The sequence below is a fragment of the Miscanthus floridulus genome, chromosome 14 (genome assembly GCF_019320115.1).
Source record: "Miscanthus floridulus cultivar M001 chromosome 14, ASM1932011v1, whole genome shotgun sequence".
NCBI classification, from domain to species: domain Eukaryota; kingdom Viridiplantae; phylum Streptophyta; class Magnoliopsida; order Poales; family Poaceae; genus Miscanthus; species Miscanthus floridulus.
The window spans coordinates 91,254,446-91,278,343 of record NC_089593.1 but is presented as its reverse complement, the minus strand read 5'-3'; the positions used below and the strand labels follow the sequence as shown (position 1 = coordinate 91,278,343).

The 23,898-nt window shown below is 42.9% G+C and overlaps 1 protein-coding gene and 1 pseudogene across 1 annotated transcript; one reads left to right on the top strand and one right to left on the bottom strand.

Moving 5' to 3' along the window:
- Window positions 1-4,572: 4,572 nt before the first annotated feature.
- LOC136503983 (uncharacterized) lies at window positions 4,573-7,511 on the bottom strand. The gene is made up of 5 exons (XM_066498884.1): window positions 7,499-7,511; window positions 7,239-7,437; window positions 6,828-7,065; window positions 4,948-6,095; window positions 4,573-4,840 (listed from the first exon to the last, which is right to left on the bottom strand). Exons 1-5 carry the CDS (start codon window positions 7,509-7,511, stop codon window positions 4,573-4,575), a joined length of 1,866 nt encoding a protein of 621 aa, XP_066354981.1.
- A 2,852-nt stretch (window positions 7,512-10,363) lies between these two features.
- Window positions 10,364-22,033, top strand: LOC136505297 (disease resistance protein RGA2-like; annotated as a pseudogene).
- Window positions 22,034-23,898: the final 1,865 nt, after the last annotated feature.

Sequence of the window (23,898 nt, the reverse complement as noted above, 5' to 3'; positions counted from 1 at the left end):
ACTGAGTCTTACAGGTTACAGGTTCAATCTCCATTTGTGGTGTTATTTGTTTATTGTAGACAATCCATCTCTCCTCTGCTCCTACCGCTGGTCCTGGCGGCCTGCCCTCCTGTTGCTAATGCCTCTCACTCAACCTGTCCTACATACTGAGGTAAGACTGGTCTTGAGGTTCTCTAATTTTATTTGTTCATTAATTTGTTAGTTAAGGGAGGAAGGTACTCATTTGATCTATTGTATGGGAGATGACCTATTTTCATCGACTTGTCGACTGAGGAAATAACTAAAGATTTCTGGTCTATTTTATGAAAGGAATGAATTCATGTGCTACTGTATTTTTATTTGTGAATATAGATACCTAATATTTAATGTGTTTTCAACCAGAGTGTAAATGTTCAGATATTTGTGCTTCGTTTCCTGAGGAACTCCTTTTTTCTAGATTCCGAAGCATGACATATTTTTATTCAGATTCCCGGATTAATCAAATAGTTTTTTTCATAGTGGCTTGATGGATCACAAAATCCACAGTTGCTAATGCGAGTGCCCCAATTTTTTTCTTTTTTCTAATAAAAATCTCACGGTGGGGACTTCCCCTGCTGTACATTTTGCTCAAAGAAAATGCGAGGCATTTGCGTACGCTTAATTTTTTTTAGTAAACCTCTACAGGTCACAAGAGCACAACACTCAAACTGTCATGTGGGGCCGTCTGTACGAGAGGAGGAGGCGCACTCGCAACGTGCGCCGTGACGCGGAGCACGCGGAGGCAGCAGGGACTCCAGTTTAAGTTGTTTCCTTTTATTTAGGAAAGTTTGTTTCCTTTTATTAGAAGAGTTCGTTTCCTTTTATTAGAAAGCCACGTGCTATATATTATTGTACGGAGAACCTTTATAAAGCAAGCAATATATTATCATCTAATCTCCCGTCCCTTCTCCAAACAAGCCTAGGCTGCAGAGGGGAAAAACCTCGCCCTAGACGACGGAACGAGACTACGAACTCCGTAGTCGAGGGCCGGCTACCCTAGGGCCCAACGCCCTTGCACACAGACTCTCAGAGCAAGCTAGCCGTCTTTGCCCTAGGCCCAAATAATTTATCCCTAACCATAGCTGTGCATTTGTCCAAGAGTGGATGTTGTTTTCCACATCTATTTTCAATTTCTTGGTCCCAAAATTTCATCCATCAAAAATAATTCTCCTTATTCAGCTACTTCATTATGATAAATTTCTTGGCCAACAAATTTTCATTTGTTTCAACCATAATCATTTTCTGTAATATATGTTGCACAAGTCTTTATGGTCAAAATCTTCTAAACCATAAAATTGTTTTAATCAAATCACTAACCATGTAATCCACGTTGAAAAAGTATAACAAGTGTTGTCATAGATTCTATTGAGTCATCACCAACTCATTGTCATAGATTCTATTGAGTCATCACCAACTCATTAAAATAGTAGCACCTAACTATAACTATCATAGATTCTAATTTTTCACTACTAAATTGTCTCCATGTTGAAAATGTGCACCTCTGAATTTTTGGTTCCCCTGCACACAAAAATTCAACCGTTTCATGCCAAAAGATCATCTTTTACTAAATGTGTCCTTTGTTTCAAATGTCATGCGGGTATTTTTGTTCAGCTTATGTTTAGGAATGGGGAAGAAACAGGCTTTAAGGGATTGCAACACATGACCATCATGTGATCTGCATGCTATTACTAATTGAATTCTGGACTCAAACATGTTCTCATGAGGTTAAAAATTGTATATGCTCTGAATTGTGAACTCAAATTGAATCTTTTCCTTTATTTTCATCCTTTTGTTTTTGAGATGTCTAAATGATAGAGTGATGAATTAGTTTGTTGTTTTCTTTTTGCTGGATGGCATGTGATTGAAAGTGATGGAGTGGACGATGTTTGTAGCTCTGTTAACCCATCCATGTGATCAATTGCATGCAACTTTCAATAATGGATTGCTTTTAGTCAGTACCAGTGTACTCTATGCAAAGGGATCGATGCTGGCAGTTTAGTTTCACCTTATCTCTGCTAACCTTTTTCCTGTAATTCGCAACCAGTAACATTAATCAGAATATTATATGTTTCTAGATGCAAACCGAAGTTCATTGAAACGTTCATGTGGCTTTGGATGCTTGTTCCTGTAGAATATATATGCATTTTAATTAGGATTATCGCATATAAATGCAAACATCGCCTTCATTTATTTCCTGAACTTGCTGTTTCTGCAGAAATACTCAGAAATATTCTTTTGTGGCATGGGTATTTGTTATCTAGCTCTTTATAAGCCTATGTTATTTTTGTACCTTAAGTAGTAGGCACACCAAACTACTATGTAGTTACAATCCATGTTGATCTGTTGATTTTTCTGCAGCCTATAAATATGCTAATCTGCAAGAGAGTAGGATTCTAGGTTTTTTTTGGCCTTGCTCAGGCCTCCTTTCTTTGGCCTTCTTTTTATACAACTCTTTGACCTCTCTATACAGTTGTATATAGTGGGGGTCTCCCATGCTGTACTCATGGTTCAAAAAGGAAAGAAAGAAGAAAGAGAACTTTGGCTAATGAAGAAGAAGAAGATACAACCGCTGCACTCTCTTTGCAGTAGCTTAGTTAATTTGTCTATTACATGTTTAGAGCTTGCTTACGTTCTTGCACCCCCAATATTATCACCTTTTGTCCTGTGTTGATAATCCTAACTTGCTCATCATAAATCATGACCTAATTTGCTCTTGTTAGTTGGTGTGCTGAAAATCTTTATTGCCTTTCTAGCTTTGTATAGTAAATTTAATGCCACTTGCATAATTGGATATTTAGCATCCTGAAGTTTTGTAATAGCAGTCTAGTAGATGCTCTAGAGGTGTTATTTGTTGGCTATCCATTGTATGCTAATGTATAATGTATATAGCGCCTCTACTCTTCTGAAGGTTTGTGGCACCCGTAGATGAAGTGCTTGCTTCACTTCCGAGCCAATGGGTACTCAACATTATTTCTCACTGATTCAAGATGTTTCCTTAACCTTTTAGCTTTTTGGTTTATACTCACTCTGCGTATATTTTATTGTTCAAGAGTCTAGAAAGATTTCTATGCTGACAATTGCTCAACATATATTTTTTCAGAACTAAACCTAAGACGCCACTTGTCTAAACCTGTCAATTGTGCAGTCTCTTCTACTTGCAAATTCAAAGCTATTTTTCTTTGCAACTATCTATCCTATCCCACTGAGGCAGATTAGCAGTTTATTTACTTGCAAATTATGCCTTCATCTTAATTTTGCTTAGCTTTGGAAAAAGTGAAAAGACCAACTGTTTTTTATGAATAATCCATTAAGCTAGTGTCCAAATGACATGGCTTGGCTATAAGCCAAGCTTATTGGCCTTGCTCTTAAGGAATATATCAGGGTTTTTATTTTTCATCTCAGAAGTGCTAAAATGATTGTTGCTAAGACCTAATAAGCTACACAATGCAGTATTCAACTGTCATATCTTGAAAAATTTATTTGATAATTTGCTTTCATGTGAACTCTCAGCTTATAAATAATGTTTGTCTGGATGTAATCTCAGATGGGATGCTATATTGTAATATACATTATTCTTTACGCAATGAATTCTTTTAATTTCTTGTCAGAGTCGAAGTCTAGGAGAAGTAGTTTCCTAATGAGAAACTTCCGCTTCTTACCATTTTCTTTTCAGCATGATATTTTGTTTTGGACTGCATACTTCAGAGTTCAGTCACACCCTAAACTCTGATCAAGTGAAACTATTACATTTTTAGCTAGCACTCTCTTTGCATCTTTACTAATTTTCTGCATTGATCAGACTCGCAGATTCATAAGCCTTTGTGCTATCTGACATACTCTTTATTTTTGCTTAAAAATTATGTAGGTTAGCAGTCGTTTACATGCAGGATGATTCAAATCTTCCGACCGCACTTTTCAATTATGAATGGGCACACCACCGAGAAGAGTGCAAAACGAGCTGTTATTATTTATTGCACTTTTTAGGTCAGGTAATAAACGCATATAGCTGTTGGTGGCGCCTCCCAGCTTTAGTTGCTTTTATTTGCTATATTCATACTTGTTTTTTCCCATTCAAAAATTTTGACTCATTGATGTTTATCCAGTTATTTAAGAAAGCACAAATTAGTATCTGAGTTTGCAGGAAATCCGTATGCATGGTTTACTCTATTATTAATCATGAAGTTCTTTTTCAATGTTTTCTTTTGTTTCGCTTCTTTTGACAGGTTAAGCAATTAGCAGCGATTAGAGAGGCGACAGAAGCAAGGGTTGTATTAGTTTTGTTTTTTCTTTTTATAAAAAATATTGTATGTGATTTAGTGGAAAAAAGGTTTATGGTTTGAAATACGATTGTATGATTCATTTACAAGGCCGGCCCTGATTTTTTTGAGGCCCGGGGCGAAACCACAATCCGGGGCCCTTTATACATACATGACATTGATAGTACTAAATGTAAATACATATATATAAACACTTAACTGCGGATGCAATAGCAATATTCATATGAAACAATTCATAAATATTAAATTACCTTAAAAGTTCCTATATTAAATTACCTTAAAAATTCCTTCTAACATTCCTCGATGCGAAGTCATTGATGATGGTATCAATATCGATCTCATCCAACAATCGCTTCTCAATGCATAATGTTGCCAAACCATTTAACCTCTCTTGAGACATTGTAGATCTCAAATAGTTCTTCAACAATTTTAGTTTTGAGAAGCTTCTTTCAGCTGATGCCACAGTCACAGGCATAGTATACAAGATCCGATAAGCAATGGAAGCATTAGGATAACAATCAGCTCCATAGCTGTCATGGGTGTATCTGGCAAAGTGAATTATAGAACACTCAACTCGGAAATTAGATCATTTAAATCAATGTCAGATGAACCATTTAGCGAGAAAACTGTTGCTAGTGTTGTGCAACACAACTTTAGCTCAGGACCATCCAATGCCTTCAAGTTTGCTGAACTCATTAAAAATCCAAATAATTCTCTGAATGATTCCAATTCTTGAAATCTAGTCTCCAATGAACGGACTGCCATATCAATTATAACCGCGAAGTAACTAACTTTAAATTTCTTCTCACCTTCCAAGAGTGCTTCCTCACTATTATTTTCATCAAAATGCTTCTTTCTAAGAGCACGTCGCTTTACTGGGAACGATGGCTCGACACCCATTTCAGATGCAATTTCCGTTGCATTGACCTTACTAGAAGCATACCCATCATTTCTATAGGTTTTAAAGTAATCCATTATGCCTTGTATCTGCTGCATGGTAGACTCAATGCACATAGATGGTGACTGCAACTTCTTGCTTACTTTATTGACAGCAAATAAAACATCATGCCAAATAACCATGCCAAATATAAATTCAAAGCTGCCAAATACTTCAAATAAATTATTTGCATCACTTCTATCCTTTGGTTCTACATCTCTATCTTCACTCAATGCAAGTAAAGCTGCCCTTAGCTGAGGAGCTTGATATCTAATTGCTGCAACACTTTTAATACGACTCTCCCAACGTGTGTTGCACAAAGATTTCATAGTTAAACCATCAATATGATCAAGCAAAAAATTCCATCTTTTAGTAGAACCAGCAAATAAGACATATATCCGTTGCACAATTCCAAAAAAAGAGTTAGCTTTGCTACAAGACTTAGCCATATCACAAAGAGTAAGATTAAGACTGTGGCAAGCACATGGCATATACAAGGCTCTTAGATTTATATCACACAATCGACTTTGAACTCCCTTGTGTTTTCCTTTCATATTAGAACCATTATCATAACCTTGTCCCCTAATGTCATCAATGTTAAGACCAAAGGACTTAATGGAATCAACCAAAACATTGAAGAGCCTAGAACCAGATGTGTCATCTACCTTCAGAAAACCAAGAAAGTACTCCTCTATTTTAATTTTACCTTCACTCATGTTAACACATCGAACCAACAAAGTCATTTGTTCTTGATGACTAACATCTGGGGTGCAATCAAGAATAACTGAGAAATATTTGGCATCTTTAACAATCTTGATGATAGAATTTATAATGTCAGAAGCCATAAGAGAAATCAACTCATTCTGAATTTTGTGGCTAAGATAATGATAATGAAGATCATTATTTTGAATATGTCTAAGATGGTCTTGCATTACCAAATCAAACTCTGCGATCATCTCAACACAAGCTAAGAAATTGCCATTTTGGTCATTATAAAGCTGCTCGTTAGATCCTCTAAAAGCCAAATTACGTCTACCAAGGAATTTTACAATGGCAACTATTCTCATCAGTACTTGCCTCATGCGCTCTTTCTCCTTGGAGATTTGCTGCTGTAACTCTTTATCAATTGTCTCTTATTTGCCTAATCTAGTTCTCAATTCATTCCATGAGTTCATATTGGTAATATGCTCAACAGTAATTTCATGTTCCTTCAGCCTTTCATTGATATGTTTCCAGTCTCTATACCCATCATTCCCCAATAAAATCTTGCACTTTTTAGAATTAAAAAGCTTACAGCAAAAGCAAAATACTTTATCCAAGTGTTTGGAATAAACTAGCCATTTCCTGTCACGTAGCTCTCCATTACTCATTTTTCTATGATAATGAGAATATGCAAAATGCCTTAAATTATTGTCGAAAGGGAATACAATATTATCTTCTCTTATAGGCCCCTTTTCAACTAATATATCCCTTGCTTTGTTATCAAGATTATCCTAATTTCTTGGATCATAAATATCCATGTGACACACCGGTTCCTCATCAAGACTACTATTTTCTGTAGTATTTAAATTAAATATGTGCTCATCATTACTCACATTGTTTTCTTCCATGTTAATGCCAACATTGTCATCAGGAGGACCTTCATCTTCTGGAATAATCTGTGTTGGTTCCTTCCAGACAACTATCGCCAACTCGTTTGGATCTTTTGAAGTGTTTGGATTATTCTTCAAAAACTTATGCATAGAACCCCTCTGTGATTGTATGAACTCATCTATTCGTGCTTTCTTTTTCCTTTTCTCACCGCCGGAAGCATACTTTCTTGATGACATGATGCTGTTAAGATTTAGAGAAACAATTAGATAAAAAAGTAACTCATCTAGACATCTACTCGCGTTGCTGGCTCAGTGTGGCTCACCGTGATTCGTCGTCGCTCGTCTGGGTCGGGCGGTGTCGCGGAGATCGCAGCGCGTCGGTAGTGTCGCGTGGCGTCGAGTCCAGCGTCTCACGGAGTCGCGGTCTCGCCTCGCGCCGTCGCGCAGGCGCACGCAACAGCCGCGCCCTCGCGTCTCACGTTGCCGGTCGCCGCCGCCGCCGCGCGTGTCGCGTCCGCCCACCCTGGAGGAGTCTGCGTGTGGGCGTGTGGCTTCTCACGGAAGCTAGCTCTTTCTTTCTTGATACTTCTCGCGGACGCCAGGAGGCCCAGGACTGCAGGCCAACAACGTTCTGGGCCAAATCCAAATACTAATATACCTGCAGGCCTGTATACCTGGTGTTTGCATACTTGGGGTGGGGCCCTACCTAGTTGGGGGCCAGGGCAGCCGCCCCGCTTGCCCGCATCCAGGGCCGGGCCTGTTCATTTACCTTTAAAACCCGAGTTTTGTGATCAGCATCATCATAAATATATAAAATCATGTTTTTACCTTCCAGTTGGAGACTCTTATTTGTTGCATCTTGCCTCACCTATTTCAATATGAAATCTACCATTCAAATCCAAAAATAAGAAAACAATACACGTTCACGTTCACCCGTCAGAGAAACCATCAGGCTAAAAGAAAATCGACCAAAATCAACTGCAAGGAAAAAAAGGGAAAAAATCGGCCTCAAGAGCCGACCACGTGATATAGAAAGATAAACTAAAAGAAAACCGAGACAGAATGAAAAAATGGGAAAAAATCAGGCGCAAAAAAGGAAAAAAAAAATCAGCCACAAAAAAAGCGAAAAAATTGTACTAACTAGCGCAATCATATATATATATATATATATATATATATATATATATATATATATATATATATATATATATATATATATATATATATATATATAAAACCAGCGAAGAAAACGGCCGGGCACCACTAGTATGGACCGCGAGGCCATATATGCACGACACGTAGACGTGGGACGTGTATGGCTGAACAAATTTTTGCACGCCAATTATAATAAATAAATGTGTAAGATGTGACGTGGCAGTGCAAGGTGTAGTGTAGCAACAAAAATTAGATTACACACGAACAAAATTGCCACGGCTTGTATCGATCGATGATGGCCTGGTAGTGCATTGCATTGCAGGCTGCGGACTGAGGCGAACCGTTTGCCGATGCTCGCTACCTAAGCCGGCTAGGAGGACAGGAGCAATATCCATCCATCCATCATTTTACGCAGAGACGACGACGAAAACGTACTGGTCCTGTGGTCCACGACGGGATTTTTTTTTTCTTCTCCATTTTTGCCCGGTGCGTCACGACAACTGCAGAGCTCTTTCCTTTCGCTACGAACGAGATCATCATCCTAGCTATTTTGCCCACGTATGTACGCCCACAAGCTGCATCTATCATCACGTACGTCATGGTCCACAGAGATCCTTTTTTTATTTGATTTATAATTTGCTATAAAGAAGAAAATTAAAACCACCCTTTTGAATATCGTCGCGCGCAGAGAACACGAGACGATGACTCGCGACGATCGACGACCTAAGGCGGTCCTAAGCAGAAGTAGCTATTTTTTCAGCTTCACCTCTCTCTATTCATTTACAAAGCTATTATGAAAAAAAAATATTTATTAAAAAATAGCTTACAATAGCTTACGAAGTTGTTGGTGAAGCTATGTCAAATAGGCCCTAAGTTAAATAAACACAATCAGGAGTCTTCGTGTAGACATATTAAAAGTGATCCATAGTTGAGTAGTCGACCCATGGTGTGTGGGCAGGTGGCGACCAGCTGGCATATTCTTTCTGTAATATAGATAGTAGTACGAATAGGTTGTAATAGGTTGTCGCAATTTCCATTAATCAACCATATCGGCTAAATCGCTTGACACCGGGTACTGGATACAATCTCACTAGAGGCTCAGCCTCTTAACAAACTCGTCCAATGACAGCTAGTTTATGCGCTACGCGATTACACTTCACGAGGGGGCATAAATCGCATGGGAAACAACAAAAATTCTCGGCCAGCAGCTCCTTTAGTTCATGCACAAGGCAGCCTGTCGTTGATAAACGAACACTACTTGAGCAGTTGTTGACCTGTTCTGTTGCTCAACGAAACAACGGCGTTAGACGTAACGGTGGCAACACTGTCACTTGGGCGAGGGAGCACCGTACCGACGATGGACACGGACGGACTCACGCACCGTTTGTGCCGTTTGCAAATGGATTTTTTTTTAGGAAGATTGGCAAATGGATTATCGCCCGCAACCAGTGTGGGTTTTATTTTTAGGAAACATCATAAATGTGGGTTTTATTTTTGTCAAGCTAAAACAATTTTCAAACATTTTTTTAAAAAACTACAATTTAGGACTTATAATTGCATTTTTTTTCTAGAAAGTATTTGGGGTTTTCTGTGAAAAAAATATTTGTCATCCGATTTACCCCTAAACTATTAACGTACTTCGGTTTCCTCTTACGGGTGACGTGGTACCACGTAGTGCGTATAACGTAGTGCCACATAATTTCATATTTTATTTAAAAAATATTAGCGTTTTTAAAAGTTGATGGGCTAAAATCCAGTTTTATTGGTAAAAGTTTTTTTTAACGGTGAAAATGACTTTATCCTTTACTCCACGGTGGCTGTTTATTTAGCGTGTCATGTCAGATCTATTCGCTAAACGAAGAGGTATGAACCTACGGTGAATCAGATAAAAAGTTTAGGGATCTAAAAATACAATTTTAAAGTTGATGGACATGGACGACACATCACCAAAAGTTAATGGACCTAAAAATACAGTTTAAAAGTTGATGGACCTGAATGACACACCATCAACGATTAATGGACCAAAAAATATAATTTAGAAGTTAATGAACCTAGATGACACACCGCAAAAAAATTAATGGACCGCGCCTCGCCATCTACTCTCGCAACACTTCCAAACTTCCATTACATGCACATTCACCACTTCCAAACTCTCGGTACAGCTTCTAGGCGCTCCAACTCCGTGACGACCGCACCGCGGCAGGGACGATCTCCATCCTCTGCGCACGTAAGCATTTTTATTTGCTTTGACCTTGCTTTTGCAGAGCAAACAATACTGAGCTAATTACAGTACTCTGATCTATAGCTCCTACTAACAAGCAGTGTCTCAAACTTGCTCTGATCCGCAGCTAGGATCTTCGTCATCCAACTCCCCCTCAGTCGAGATGGAGATGATTGCCATCAGCAAGGCGCGGTGGGCAGTGGGGAAGGCGCTGGGTCCTGTCTCTGATGGCGTGCTGGAGTTTTGGGCGGCCTGTTCGGAGCTAGGCCCCAACATCCGCGCCCTCAAGCTGCAACTCCTGTATGCGCAGGGGATGCTGAACAACGCCCGTGGCAGGGACGTTTGCAACCCTGCACTGGGGCAGCTCTTGCAGGAGCTCAGCCACCAAGCGTACGACGCCGACGACGTGCTGGACGAGCTGGAGTACTTCTGTTTCCAGGACGAGCTCGAGGGGACCTACGAGGCAACTGACGCTGACGCTCGGAGCCTCGTCCTCAATGCTCGCCACACGCCCACACGGCCAGAGCCGTCGTCAGTAAGCTGAAGCTTCCCTCATGCTCGTGTGCTTCTGTGGTGTGTCAGCATCCTAGAAAGCCAAACTCAAGTTCGGCGGGTATTAAAGCCGGCTGATAAGTCGGCTGAGGCTGTTTTATTGTGAGAGAAAAATACTGTACATTCTAGCCGGCTGGTAAATTCAAGCGAACAGACCAAGCTGTTTTGTGCCATGGTCTCTACAATTCTTGATCTGGAGCTGCAGGGAACCATAGCCTCCACCGGCACCGCTGCCCAACAAGGCACTGCTTTTAGTCAAACCACCAGAAATACGACCCCACAGATTATAGAGCCAAAGTTATATGGGAGGGATAAACTGAAAAATGACACCATAGATGGAATAACATCTAAATATTGTGCCAATGACGATCTCACTGTGCTCTCAATAGTTGGTCCAGGGGGTCTGTTAGATTAATTTGGGCCAGACCCATTATTTATTCTAATTAATCAAATAAACTTCAAAGGTCCACAATTATTGTTAAGTGGAAAAGTGATTAGTACCATATGGGAAATTCATTAAAAAGGTTATCAACTTAAATAGTGAGTCTTAGGACTCTCACATAGACAAGTTGAGAGGGAGAACCGGGAGACCACACGCGCGCGCCGCCGAGGCCGAGGCTGTGGGCCCAACCACCCTGTCCAGGTTCATTCCCCCGACAGGGCCTAACGGACAGATGGGGAATTGCGCGGCTATAATGAGGGGAGGGCGCCCCTGTTCCAGGTGTGCGAGACCCTGACTCTTCCTCTTCATCCTCTCCGCAACATCTGAGCGCTGAGCTGTTCGTCTGCATCTGCGACCGGAGTTCCCTGCGCGCACAGGGAGCTTCGGTAGCAGGCCTCCGGAACTTCCCCCGTCAAGCGTACCTGCACGGGTAGGCGGGGAATCAAGTTTTTGGGGAGCGCCGGCTTCCCGGTGCGACTGCTGCCCCGTCTGCAGTTTCCTGTTCGGGGGCTTCTGCTTTCTGACTGGAGAGTCTCGTTCTACTGCTCCGACGCCGCACCTGCAGGAGCTTCCCGTGCCACTGCTCCGACACCGCACCTGCAGGAGCTTCCCGTGCTACTGCTGCGACACCGCACCTGCAGGAGCTTCCCGTGCCACTGCTCCGACACCGCACCTGCAGGAGTCTCCCGGCGCGACCTCCTCTGCAACATGGTGGACACGAGGAGGACTGGTGGACGCACCAACAACAACGACGGAGAAGATGGTGGCTCACTGTCCGCGGGTACCGGCAGTCCCACCCTAGGGTATAAATCTAATCCCACTGTGCGCTATTGTTCATATGCTATTCTGTTAGCGTTTTTAGCGCACTTGGTTGCTGCACTGTTAAATACTATCTGCAGTAGTGGTGCTGTTACAGTATGGTTAGTGGTACTGTTACTATTGTTTAAGTCGTATTTATGAATTAATATAAGTCGTAAATTGACCAAATGTTCAACAATCCAAAAACTTGATAGGTCATTTTCGGCTGCTAGTTTTGCTGCGTCACTAAAACCACCACCATTGAAAGATGATGGATCCAACTATAAAGTGTGGCGTGTCCGCTCCAAGCTGTGGTTCACTAGTATGCGTTGTGAGCACGTGATCAAGGGAAAGCGCATTGAACCTCCTGTCTCTCACGAGGAGGAGATTAAGTTCAATGAGGCAGATAACTTGTTTAAGGGGGGTCTCATCAGCATATTAGCTGAAACCATGGTGCAAGTGTACATGGATATGGACACTGGCAAGGAAATGTGGGATGCACTTGAGGCCAAGTTCGGTGTTGCCGATGCTAGCACTGAATTGTACATCATGGAGAAGTTCTATGACTACAAGATGGTCGATGACCGATCTGTAGTAGAGCAGGCTCATGAGATACAGATGCTGGCAAAGGAACTCCAGAACAATGAGTGTGAGTTGCCTGACAAGTTTGTGGCCGGCGGTATCATCGCTAAGCTGCCACCTACTTGGTCGAGCTTTGCCACTACTCTAAAGCACAGGAGGCAAGTGTTCAGTGTGACTGATCCCATTGCTACTCTTGGTGTGGAGGAGAATGCTAGGGCAAAGGACACTCATGGCAAGAAAGCGCATGAGGAAAGTTCTAGCGTCAATCTGGTGCAAAAGAAGAACTTTCATGCCGCACAGAGGAAGAAGAAAAACAGGCCTGCAGTCAAGCCTAAAGCTGCAACTTTTAAGAAGAAGGGCAAGGAAAAAGAAAAGGGCCTTTGCTTTGTCTGCGGTGCATCTGACCATTGGGCAAAAGAGTGCCCTGACCGCAAGGACAAGCAGAAGAAGTCCGCAAACATGGTTGTTAGCGAATCTGGAGGATTTGGGTACGGTAATCATCTACCTACAGTTTTTTCAGTTTGTCTCTCGCCTGAGTGGTGGGTTGACACGGGTGCTAACATTCATGTTTGTTCTGATGTTTCTTTGTTTTCTTCTTATCAGGAACAAAGAGGTTGCTCCTTGCTGATGGAAAATGGTACGCATGCTGCTGTACTTGGTGTTGGTACGATCAATCTGAAGTTTACTTCGGGAAAGATCGTGCAGCTAAAGAACGTGTAGCATGTCCCCTCCATCAAGAAGAATCTCGTTAGTGGATCTCTATTATGTAGAGATGGCTTTAGACTTGTATTTGAGTTCAATAAATGTGTTGTATCCAAGTATGGAACCTTTGTTGGAAAAGGCTATGAAAGCGGAGGCTTATTCCGCTTCTCTTTGATGGATTCTTGTGATAAAATTGTGAACCATGTGAGAAATGATAATGAGTATAATGTTTAGCATTCCCGACTCTGTCACATCAATGTTGGTTGTATGACGCGCTTAGCTAGTTTAAAATTAATCCCTAAAATCGATCTGGTCAAAGGGTCTAAGTGCCATGCTTGTGTTCAAGCGAAGCAACCTCGCAAGCCTCACAAGGCTGTGAAAGAGGCGAGAAATTTGGCACCGCTAGATCTCATTCATTCTGATCTGTGCGAGATGAATGGTGTATTGACCAAAGGAGGAAAGAAATATTTCATGTCTCTTATTGATGATAGCACTAGATTTTGCTATGTGTACTTGCTAAAAACAAAGGATGAAGCAATGCATTATTTTAAAATCTATAAAGCTGAAGTAGAGAACCAATTGGAAAGAAAAATCAAACGGTTGAGGTCTGACCGTGGGGGAGAATACTTTTCACATGAGTTTGATTCATTCTGCGAGGGACATGGAATTATTCATGAGAGGACGCCTCCATACTCCCCCAATCCAATGGGATTGCCGAACGAAAGAATCGCACTCTAACTGATTTAGTTAACGCCATGTTAGACACTGCGGGACTTTCCAACGAATGGTGGGGTGAGGCTATATTGACGGCATGTCATGTCCTGAATAGAGTTCCTACAAAGAATAAAGAAGTAACACCATTCGAGGAATGGGAAAAGAAAAGGTTGACTCTCTCATACCTACGCACTTGGGGATGCTTGGCCAAGGTGAATGTGACAATCGTCAAAAAGCGCAAACTTGGACCAAAAACTGTAGATTGTGTGTTCCTCGGTTACGCTTTACACAGCGTCGGCTATAGATTCCTAGTTGTAAGCTCTGGAGTACCTGACATGTGGGTTGGTGCAGTGATTGAGTCCAGAGATGCTACATTCTTTGAGAATGAATTTCCTATGAGAGGAAATGAACCTAGCACATCTAATCAAAAACCTGTTGATTCCCCCGTGGCGCCAATAGAACATCTTGAACAAACATGTGTTGAGAATCCAGAGGAGGATAATAGTGGAGCTACTCGAAAGAGTAAGAGATAGAGGACTGTAAAGTCTTTTGGTGATGATTTCACTATATACCTCGTGGATGACACTCCAAGCACCATTGCTGAGGCATTTTCCTCTCCCGACGCTGACTACTGGAAGGAAGCAGTGTGAAGTGAGATGGATTCAATTATGACCAATGGAACTTGGGAGATTGTTGATCGTCCTTACGGGTGCAAGCCTGTAGGATGTAAATGGGTGTTCAAGAAAAAGCTTAGGCCTGATGGTACGATTGAAAAGTACAAGGCAAGGCTTGTGGCTAAGGGTTATACCCAGAAAGAAGGCGAGGACTTCTTTGATACTTATTCACCAGTGGCCCGATTGACCATAATCCGAGTACTGCTTGCCCTGGCTGCGTCTCATGGTCTTTTCGTTCATCAGATGGATGTTAAGACGGCTTTCCTAAATGGGGAGCTAGATGAGGAGATCTACATGGATCAGCCTGATGGCTTCGTAGTAGAAGGTCAAGAAGGAAAGGTGTGTAAATTATTGAAGTCTTTGTATGGCCTAAAACAAGCACCTAAGCAATGGCATGAAAAGTTTGATAAAACTATGACATCTGCTGGTTTTGTTGCGAATGAAGCCGACAAATGTGTGTACTACCGCTATGGTGGGGGAGAAGGAGTAATCCTATGCTTGTATGTGGATGACATACTAATCTTTGGGACAAGCCTTAATGTGATTGAGGAAGTCAAGGACTTTCTGTCAAAGAGCTTTGACATGAAGGATTTGGGAGTGGCTGATGTGATACTAAACATCAAACTTCTAAGGGGAGAAAATGATGGGGTAACACTTGTACAAACTCACTATGTGGAAAAGGTACTGAGTCGCTTTGGTTATAGTGACTGCAAGCCCGTGTCCACTCCCTATGATCCAAGCGTGATCCTAAGAAAGAACCGAAGAATAATGAGGGATCAGTTGAGATACTCCCAAATCATCGGCTCGCTAATGTACTTGGCTAGTGCAACGAGGCCTGATATCTCATTTGCTGTGAGCAAATTAAGCCGGTTTGTTTCAAATCCGGGAGATGATCACTGGCATGCTCTTGAAAGAATATTGCGCTATCTAAAGGGAACGTCGAGCTTTGGCATTCACTATACGGGGTACCCGAAGGTACTCGAGGGCTATTGTGATGCAAATTGGATATCTGATGCTGATGAGTTAAAAGCCACAAGTGGATATACATTCACACTTGGAGGTGGCGCTGTTTCCTAGAAGTCTTGCAAGCAGACCATCTTAACAAGGTCAACAATGGAAGTAGAACTTGCAGCACTTGATACCGCTACTGTTGAGGCTGAATGGCTCCGTGAGCTCCTTATGGATTTGCCGGTGGTTGAAAAACCTGTGCCCGCAATTTCTATGAACTGTGATAACCAAACAGTAATTATCAAGATAAATAGTTCAAAGGACAACATGAAGACCACTAGGCATGTAAAGCGGCGGTTAAAATCTGTCAGAAAATTGAGAAACTCCGGAGTAATAGCATTGGACTATGTCCATACATCTAAAAATCTGGCAGATCAATTTACTAAGGGACTATCGCGTAATGTGATAGATAGTGCATCGAGTGAGATGGGACTAAGACCCACATGAAGTTCTATCGTGGTGGCAACCTGTCCTATGTGATCGGAGATCCCATGAATTAGGATGGTGAAACAAGCTATGGATAGACTGAGGGAAGAGACCCTTTTTAATAAAGGTCAATCTCTTGAGCAATGCACTTCTCTTCCTATCTGTATGGCAGGTTGGTAAATACCTCAATGTGATCCGAGTGGCTTAATGAGAAGCAAAGATGTCGGCCTACGGGGCATCTTAAAGGAACACACCTATGTGAGTTCGATTGCTAGTCGCAATCTATGAGATTTGGGTGATCTCTAGATACTCATGAATAGGCCAGGAGTATGACTTATATGCTCCAACCAGAGGGGATGCTACAGGCAGCCTAGTATCAGTAAAGGAATCGAGTGAGCCTCACTTTGCACAAAACTGTCAATTCAAGGCATAGTCCATTGGTCAGTTGTAAATGAGTGTAAACTCCTTTTCTAGATGGATGTTCAACTTAACAGTCTCCATCGAAACACTGGTATATCAAACAAGCTCAGATCTGAAGACATTAACTGTGGACTTCTGAAGTTTGGTGGGGATTGTTAGATTAATTTGGGCCAGGCCCATTATTTATTCTAATTAATCAAATAAACTTCAAAGGCCCACAATTATTGTTAAGTGGAAAAGTGATTAGTACCATATGGGAAATTCACTAAAAAGGTTATCAACTTAAATAGTGAGTCTTAGGACTTTCACATAGACAAGTTGAGAGGGAGAACCGGGAGGCCACACGCGCGTGCCGCCGCCGCCGAGCCGAGCCACGCCGCCCGCCCGCCCACGCGCGTGACGCAACGCGACGCGCCGAGCCGAGGCCGAGTCCGTGGCCTGGTTTGGTTTGGCCTGGTTTTGTCGCTTGGCCCAACCAAAACCCTAGCCGCCGCAGCCAACTCCCAACGCCCAACCACCCTGTCCAGGTTCATTCCCCCGACAGGGCCTAACGGACAGATGGGGAATTGTGCGGCTATAATGAGGGGAGGGCGCCCCTGTTCCAGGTGTGCGAGACCCGACTCTTCCTCTTCCTCCTCTCCGTAACATCTGAGCGCTGAGCTGTTCGTCTGCATCTCCGACCGGAGTTCCCTGCGCGCACAGGGAGCTTTGGTAGCAGGCCTCCGGAACTTCCCCCGTCAAGCGTACCTGCACGGGTAGGCGGGGAATCAAGTTTTTGGGGAGCGCCGGCTTCCCGGTGCGACTGCTGCCCCGTCTGCAGTTTTCTGTTCGGGGGCTTCTGCTTCCTGACAGGAGCTTCCCGTGCTACTGCTGCGACGCCGCACCTACAGAAGCTTCCCGTGCCACTGCTCCGACACCGCACCTGCAGGAGTCTCCCGGCGCGACCTCCTCTGCAACATGGTGGACATAAGGAGGACTGGTGGACGCACCAACACCAACGACGGAGAAGATGGTGGCTCACTGTCCGCGGGTACCGGCAGTCCCACCCTAGGGTATAAATCTAATCCCACTGTGCGCTATTGTTCATATGCTATTCTGTTAGCGTTTTTAGCGCACTTGGTTGATGCACTGTTAAATACTATCTGCAGTAGTGGTGCTGTTACAGTATGATTAGTGGTACTGTTACTATTATTTAAGTCGTATTTATGGATTAATATAAGTCGTAAATTGACCAAATGTTCAACAGGGTCTTGGGAAGACAACATTCACACAACACATAAATGAAGACATGAAGAGCCACTTCCATGTCCGGGTATGGGTATGGGTATGGGTATGGGTATGGGTATGCATCTCTCAGAATTTCAGTGCAAGTAGGTTGGCACAAGAAATCGCAAAACAAATCCCTAAACTTGACAATGAAAATGGAAATGAAAGTGCTGAAGATCTGATAGAAAAAAGGTTGCAAGCCAAATGGTTCTTGCTTGTCTTTGATGACATGTGGACAGATCACGAAGATGAATGGAAAAAACTACTAGCCCCATTTAAGAAAGTACAAACAAAAGGTAACATGGTAATAGTCACAACAAGAATTCCGAAGGTGGCACAAATGGTTACAACAGTAGGCTGTCCAATAAGACTAGAATGGTAAGTGATCAAGAATGCATGTGTTTGTTCAAAGCATGTGTGTTTGGTGACCGGCAAACATGGGAAGGGCATACTAATTTGCATGGTGTTGGATGGGAAATAGTGAAGAAATTGAAAGGTTTCCCTTTGGCAGTAAAAACCGTTGGTAGATTACTAAAAATTGAACTTACCCTAGAACATTGGAGAAGAGTACTTTGAGAGTAAAGAATGGGAATACCAGGCCGGTGAGGATGATATTATGCCAGCGTTAAAGCTTAGCTACAACTATCTTCCTTTCCATCTACAATAATGTTTTTCCCACTGTGCCTTGTTCCCTGAAGATTATGAATTTGGAAGGGAAGAGGTAATCCACTTGTGGATAGGACTAGGGTTGTTAGGCCTTGATGATCAAAACAAGAGAATTGAAGGTATTGGACTAGGTTATTTAAGAAACTTGGTTAATCATGGCTTCTTCCATGAAGAAAAAAAAGGGGATGGCCGCACTTATTATGTTATACATGATCTACTCCCATGACTTGGCAAGAAATGTTTCAGCACATGAATGTATTAGCATACAAGGGTCTAATGTGTGGTCAATACAGATTCCTGCATCTATACATCACATGTCCATCATCATAAATAATTCAGATGTCCAGGACAAAGCAACCTTTGAAAATTGTAAGAAAGGCCTTGATACACTTGGTAAAAGATTGAAAGCTAGAAACCTATGTACTTTGATGTTATTTGGAGATCACCATGGAAGCTTTTGCAAGATATTTAGAGCTTCTTTGGCAGGGCTCCTGCAGGGGCTTCAGCTCCGGCTCTTGCAGGGGTCTGTTTTGGAAAGGGCTCCGCATGGGGAGCCGGTCAAGAGTCGGAGCCATTTTTTGCCTGCGCAGGAGAAGCCTAAAAAACGAGCTTCGCGCGGCTCCTTGTTGTGGGTTCACGTCGTCTAGTGCGAAGGAGCCGTTTTGCTAAATGTTTTCCAGAACGGCTTCAGCTCCTCCAGAGGAGCTGCTCCTTCAGAGGAGCCAGAGCCGGAGCCATTTCCAGAGGAGCCAGAGCCCTGCCAAACAAGCCCTTAGTGGTATGTTTCGGGATGCAAAAACCCTTCGTGTCATTTTATTATATGGTGCATCGTATGATGTGGAGGTTCTGTTGCACAGTTTCTCACAACTTGTCCATCTTCGTACTTAAGGATAATGGGTTATGTATTAAATTTAAGAAGTCTATTTGGTAGTATATCAAGATTTTATGACTTGTTGGTCCTAGATATAAAAGAATGCATCACTTTTCCTGATATAGAAAAAGAAGAGATCTGCTCTTGTACAAGAGATATGAGCAACCTAGTGAACATTCGTCATTTTCTTGTGGGAAATAATTCTTATCATTGTGGAATTTTTGAGGTTATGAAGCTTAAATCTATACAAGAGCTGAGGAGATTTGAGGTCGAAAGAGAAAAACATGGTTTTGAATTGAACCAATTAGGGAAATTGATACAGCTCCAAGGGTCATTGAAGATTTGTAATCTTGAAAAGGTTGGTGGTACAACAGAACTGGAAGAATTAAAATTAGTCCACTTGCAACACTTAAACCGATTAATATTAGGTTGGGATGGAAACCAGTCTGATAGGGATCCAAAAAAGGAACAAGATGTTCTTGAATGCCTTAAGCCACACAATAATCTTCAAGAAGTGTTCATTAGAGGACATGGAGGTCACACATACCCTACTTGGCTGTGTTCAGACCACTCTGCTAAGAATTTGGAATGCCTTTGTCTCAAAGGTGTAGCCTGGAAAAGTTTTCCACCTCTGCTAGGAGAGTTGTTGATGGTTGGCGAAGAGCACCCAAGCGTCGCAGGCCAAACCTTTCAGAATCTGAAAATTCTAGAACTTGTCAACATAGCAACGCTGAAAAAATGGAGTGCATATAGCCCTTTCTCTAAGCTAGAGGTACTCACTATCAAGGATTGTTCTGAACTTACAGAACTGCCATTTCTACACATGTTTCCCATCCTACAAAAGATATATATTTCAGACTGTGTGAAACTAGTGTCAGTGCCACCAATTCCGTGGAGTTCTCTGTCCAAAGCTGAACTGAGGAGAGTGGGTGCTAGTATTCAGTACATAGATTACAGGAAAATTGAACAGAAAATGAGTGTAGGGTTCAAAAAGGATGCTCTTGATCGCGAACTCTTGAATGTATTGGCATTCAGTAATCTGGGTGAAATAAAGGAGTTCAGGATCAGTGAATGCTCACCTGTGCCTCTACATCACCTGCAACTACTCAATTCTCTGAAGACCTTGGAGATACGTGACTGTAGTAGTGTCCTGTGGCGAACTGAAGGTGAGAATGATTCCCCATTCGAGTTCCCAGTTGAACGGCTCGAGATATATGATTGTGGTGCCACTGTGAAGGAATTGGTGCACCTAATCTCTTATTTCCCTAGCCTCTCAGCGTTGGAACTATGGGGCTGTGGTAACAAACAGGCAGAAGGATCAGAGGAGACAGAAGCTGCAGGAGGACAGCTGCCCTTGCCCCTTCAATTAAAGGAGTTGCTCCAAAATCTGAGGTCCCTCCGATCACTGGTTATAAGGGATTGTCCCATGCTTCTATCCTCCAGTTCGCTCCCTTCATTTTACTGCCCTTTCCCAACTTCCCTGCAGTCCCTCCAGCTTGGTAGTGTAAAGGATGCCATGCTTACGTTGGCTCCTCTCACAAATCTGGTCAAATTGTTCCTACGGGATTGTGGGGGTCTAAGATCTGAGGACCTATGGGCATCTCCTCGCCCAGGGTCGTCTCAAGGAATTAGAAATCTCGAGAGCGCACAACTTACTTGATGTCCCAGAGCCTTCGCAGATGTGCGGACAAGATCTTCCCCAACATAGCTCCAGGCTGCAGGCGCTTGAAACGGATGGGGAAGCAGGAGGCGCTGTTGCTGTGCCCATCGGTGTCCACTTCTCTTCCTCTCTCACCAAGCTAGAGCTTGGATGGAACAACGACATGGAGCACTTCACGAAGGAACAATCAGAGGCTCTGCAGATGCTCACCTCCCTCCAGGTTCTTCGAATTCGGTGGTACTCTAGGCTGCAGTCCCTGCCGGAAGGGTTCAGTGGCCTTCCCAACCTCAAGAGATTAGAGATCAGGTTCTGTGGCTCCTTCCGGTCGCTACCCAAGGGCGGCCTTCCAAGTTCACTGGTGGAACTACATGTCTCATTCTGTGATGCCATCCAGTCACTGCCTCCCAAGTTCCCTGATAGAACTACACATAACTAGTTGCAGTGCCTTCCGGTCGCTACCAAAGGAAAGGCTTCCAAGTTCACTGACAACCATTACTGCTGACAACATTAGAGATCAGAAGGTGTCCTGCTTTCCAGTCGCTGCACCAGGGCAGCCTCCCGAGGTCCCTTCAAAGGCTAGATGTCACGGATAGCAACAAGAGGCTACGGAGGCAGTGCCAGAAGCTGCAAGGAACAATACCGATAGTTTACCTACGACACTAATCCAAGGTAACAAACACTTCCCTTTTTTTGCACTATTGTCCAAAAAGTCCCACCCAAGGATCTCCCATGTTCATTACAGAATCTGAAGTAGTTCAAATTTTGTTTGGTACCCCTCTCCCTTTTTACCAAGTTATTGTATGATCAATCACATTTTTCGTTGCCAACTGTGTGCAGGGTTCTTTCTGGATACATTCTCTTCTACTAGGCTGATATGACAAGCCCTGCTCCTGACACCTGGTCCATTCCATGCATTGTAAGAATCTTTTTCTTGTTTTTGTTCAGTAACATTAGAGAAATGTTACTCTTTTTCTTGAGTCTTTCTAAAATACTTCTGTCCAGTTGTATAATAGTATCCTTGCATAGATCTGCCACAGCATATGACATTTAGACTGAACATGCAGGCCCTTTCCTTATTCACTTATTGTTGTTTACGTTTTACCAAGACTGCTTGATTCTCAGATTTATTTGTTTTAGCGACATTTTAATATTGAGTTTGTGCTAAGTAATGTCTACCTCAGATGTTGCACTATGGCTTGGGTCTTGTGATAGTGTCACACTGCACTGTATGCAAGGGACAACAGTATTCTGAAACACCCCTCTTCCAGTATTCTCTGATTTATTAGCTTCCTCCATCCTTTCCAAACATTAGAACTTGTCCCAACTTCCTGGGATATCTCTGACGCTTCGATCGAAGCCGGCTTAGAGGATCGGAGTCCCAACTTCCTGGGAGGGGCCAATTTCTCACAGCACAGAGGAAGCCTTGGTGCTCGGGCTCGATGGCGCATCCACTGCACTCATCAATGGTGGTTGATCTCTGCTATAACCTGCATTCTATTGACATCCCTCCCCTTGTTAGTAGCGTTGTCAGTCGCTGATGCTTGAACTATGTCCCAGCACATATGGAGGCATCTGCAAAGGCCTTATCAGAAGCGAAAGGAGCTGTCAAACCCTGAATGGCTAATGAAAAGGAACATCTTGCGTTTGCTGAGCAGAGCAGCTTCTCTCAGGTAGTGGGGGTACTCATCCCTTGCTGAACATTTGAAATCTAGGCAGGCGCATGAACGAAAAGTCATGGCAGAAGTTGATAGACACATTCGCCCTGTTCGTTTGGCTTATAAGCCGTACTTTTTCAGCCAACGAAGAGTATTTTTCTATCACAACAAATCAGCCAACAATACTTTTAGTTATGGCTTATCAGTCAAGCGAACATGGCAATTATTTCTGAAACATGGTGCAGGTCAAACGTCGTGCTACCGACGGAGGCGAGCATCGCATCGCCGGAGGAACCTCCCGCGCGACTCCGGCCTTTTCCCTGACAAAAGTATGTATACCCGCGACACTGACACGCGATCAGACATCGAGTACGTGGACATCGATGGCGTCATCAGCGGCGCGCCGGAACCCCAAAGCACGTTGCACTACCGGATTCAGCTTCTTTGCCGAGTGCTTGCTGATATACACTCGGCAAAGCCTTTGCCGAGTGCTAATCTGACACTCAGCAAAGAAAAGTCGTCGTGACAGCGAGCGCCACCGTGACGACGGCTTTGCCGAGTGTCAAGATCAAGCACTCGGCAAAGGTCGCCGCTTTGCCGAGCGCCGTTGACTCAGACACTCGGCAAAGGTGGCCACTGTGCCTTGCACGTGGCACTCGGCAAATCTGTGATTTTTGCCGAGTGCAATGGCCTTTGCACTCGACAAAGCATGTTCCCAGGTAGTCACTTTGCCGAGTGTCATGGCCATTGCACTCGGCAAAGTGACTGAAAACAGCCTTTTTTATTTGTTTTTTACATCCCATCCAAACAAACAGAATATATATATGACAAACATCACCAACATCACATATATATTATCAACAACACATATATATCACACCACATATATATCACAAACGTCACATGTCTCACAATATAACACAAATAAGTTCACAAGTAATCCAAATGCTCCATCATCTATAACCACAATTGCAAATAGAAGCACCATTAACAACCACAAGTATCATCATCAAGATGGCCAATGAGACTAATTTGGTGAAGGATTCGCTAAAGCATGAGGATCGTTCGATGCCGCTGATTGATTCTGCACAAAGGAGAAGAGATTGCATGTGTGAGACAAGATAAATATATACCATACATGAATAAAACTTTCATACTCCACTGGGTTTGACTGTAAGCATGAACATACAAACTAAAACATTTATACTCACAGGAGTAGAATAGTGAAAAATGTGTCACATTGGAACATGGAGTACCAGGTA

Excerpts from the sequence above, each read along its gene's own strand:
- LOC136503983 (XM_066498884.1), bottom strand. Across the intron at positions 6,096-6,827 it reads TTAACATGGAAGAAAACAAT|AATGAGTTGATTTCTCTTAT; the intron begins GTGAGTAATGAT and ends CACAAAATTCAG. Across the intron at positions 4,841-4,947 it reads TTGGATGGTCCTGAGCTAAA|ATACACCCATGACAGCTATG; the intron begins GTTGTGTTGCAC and ends TCACTTTGCCAG.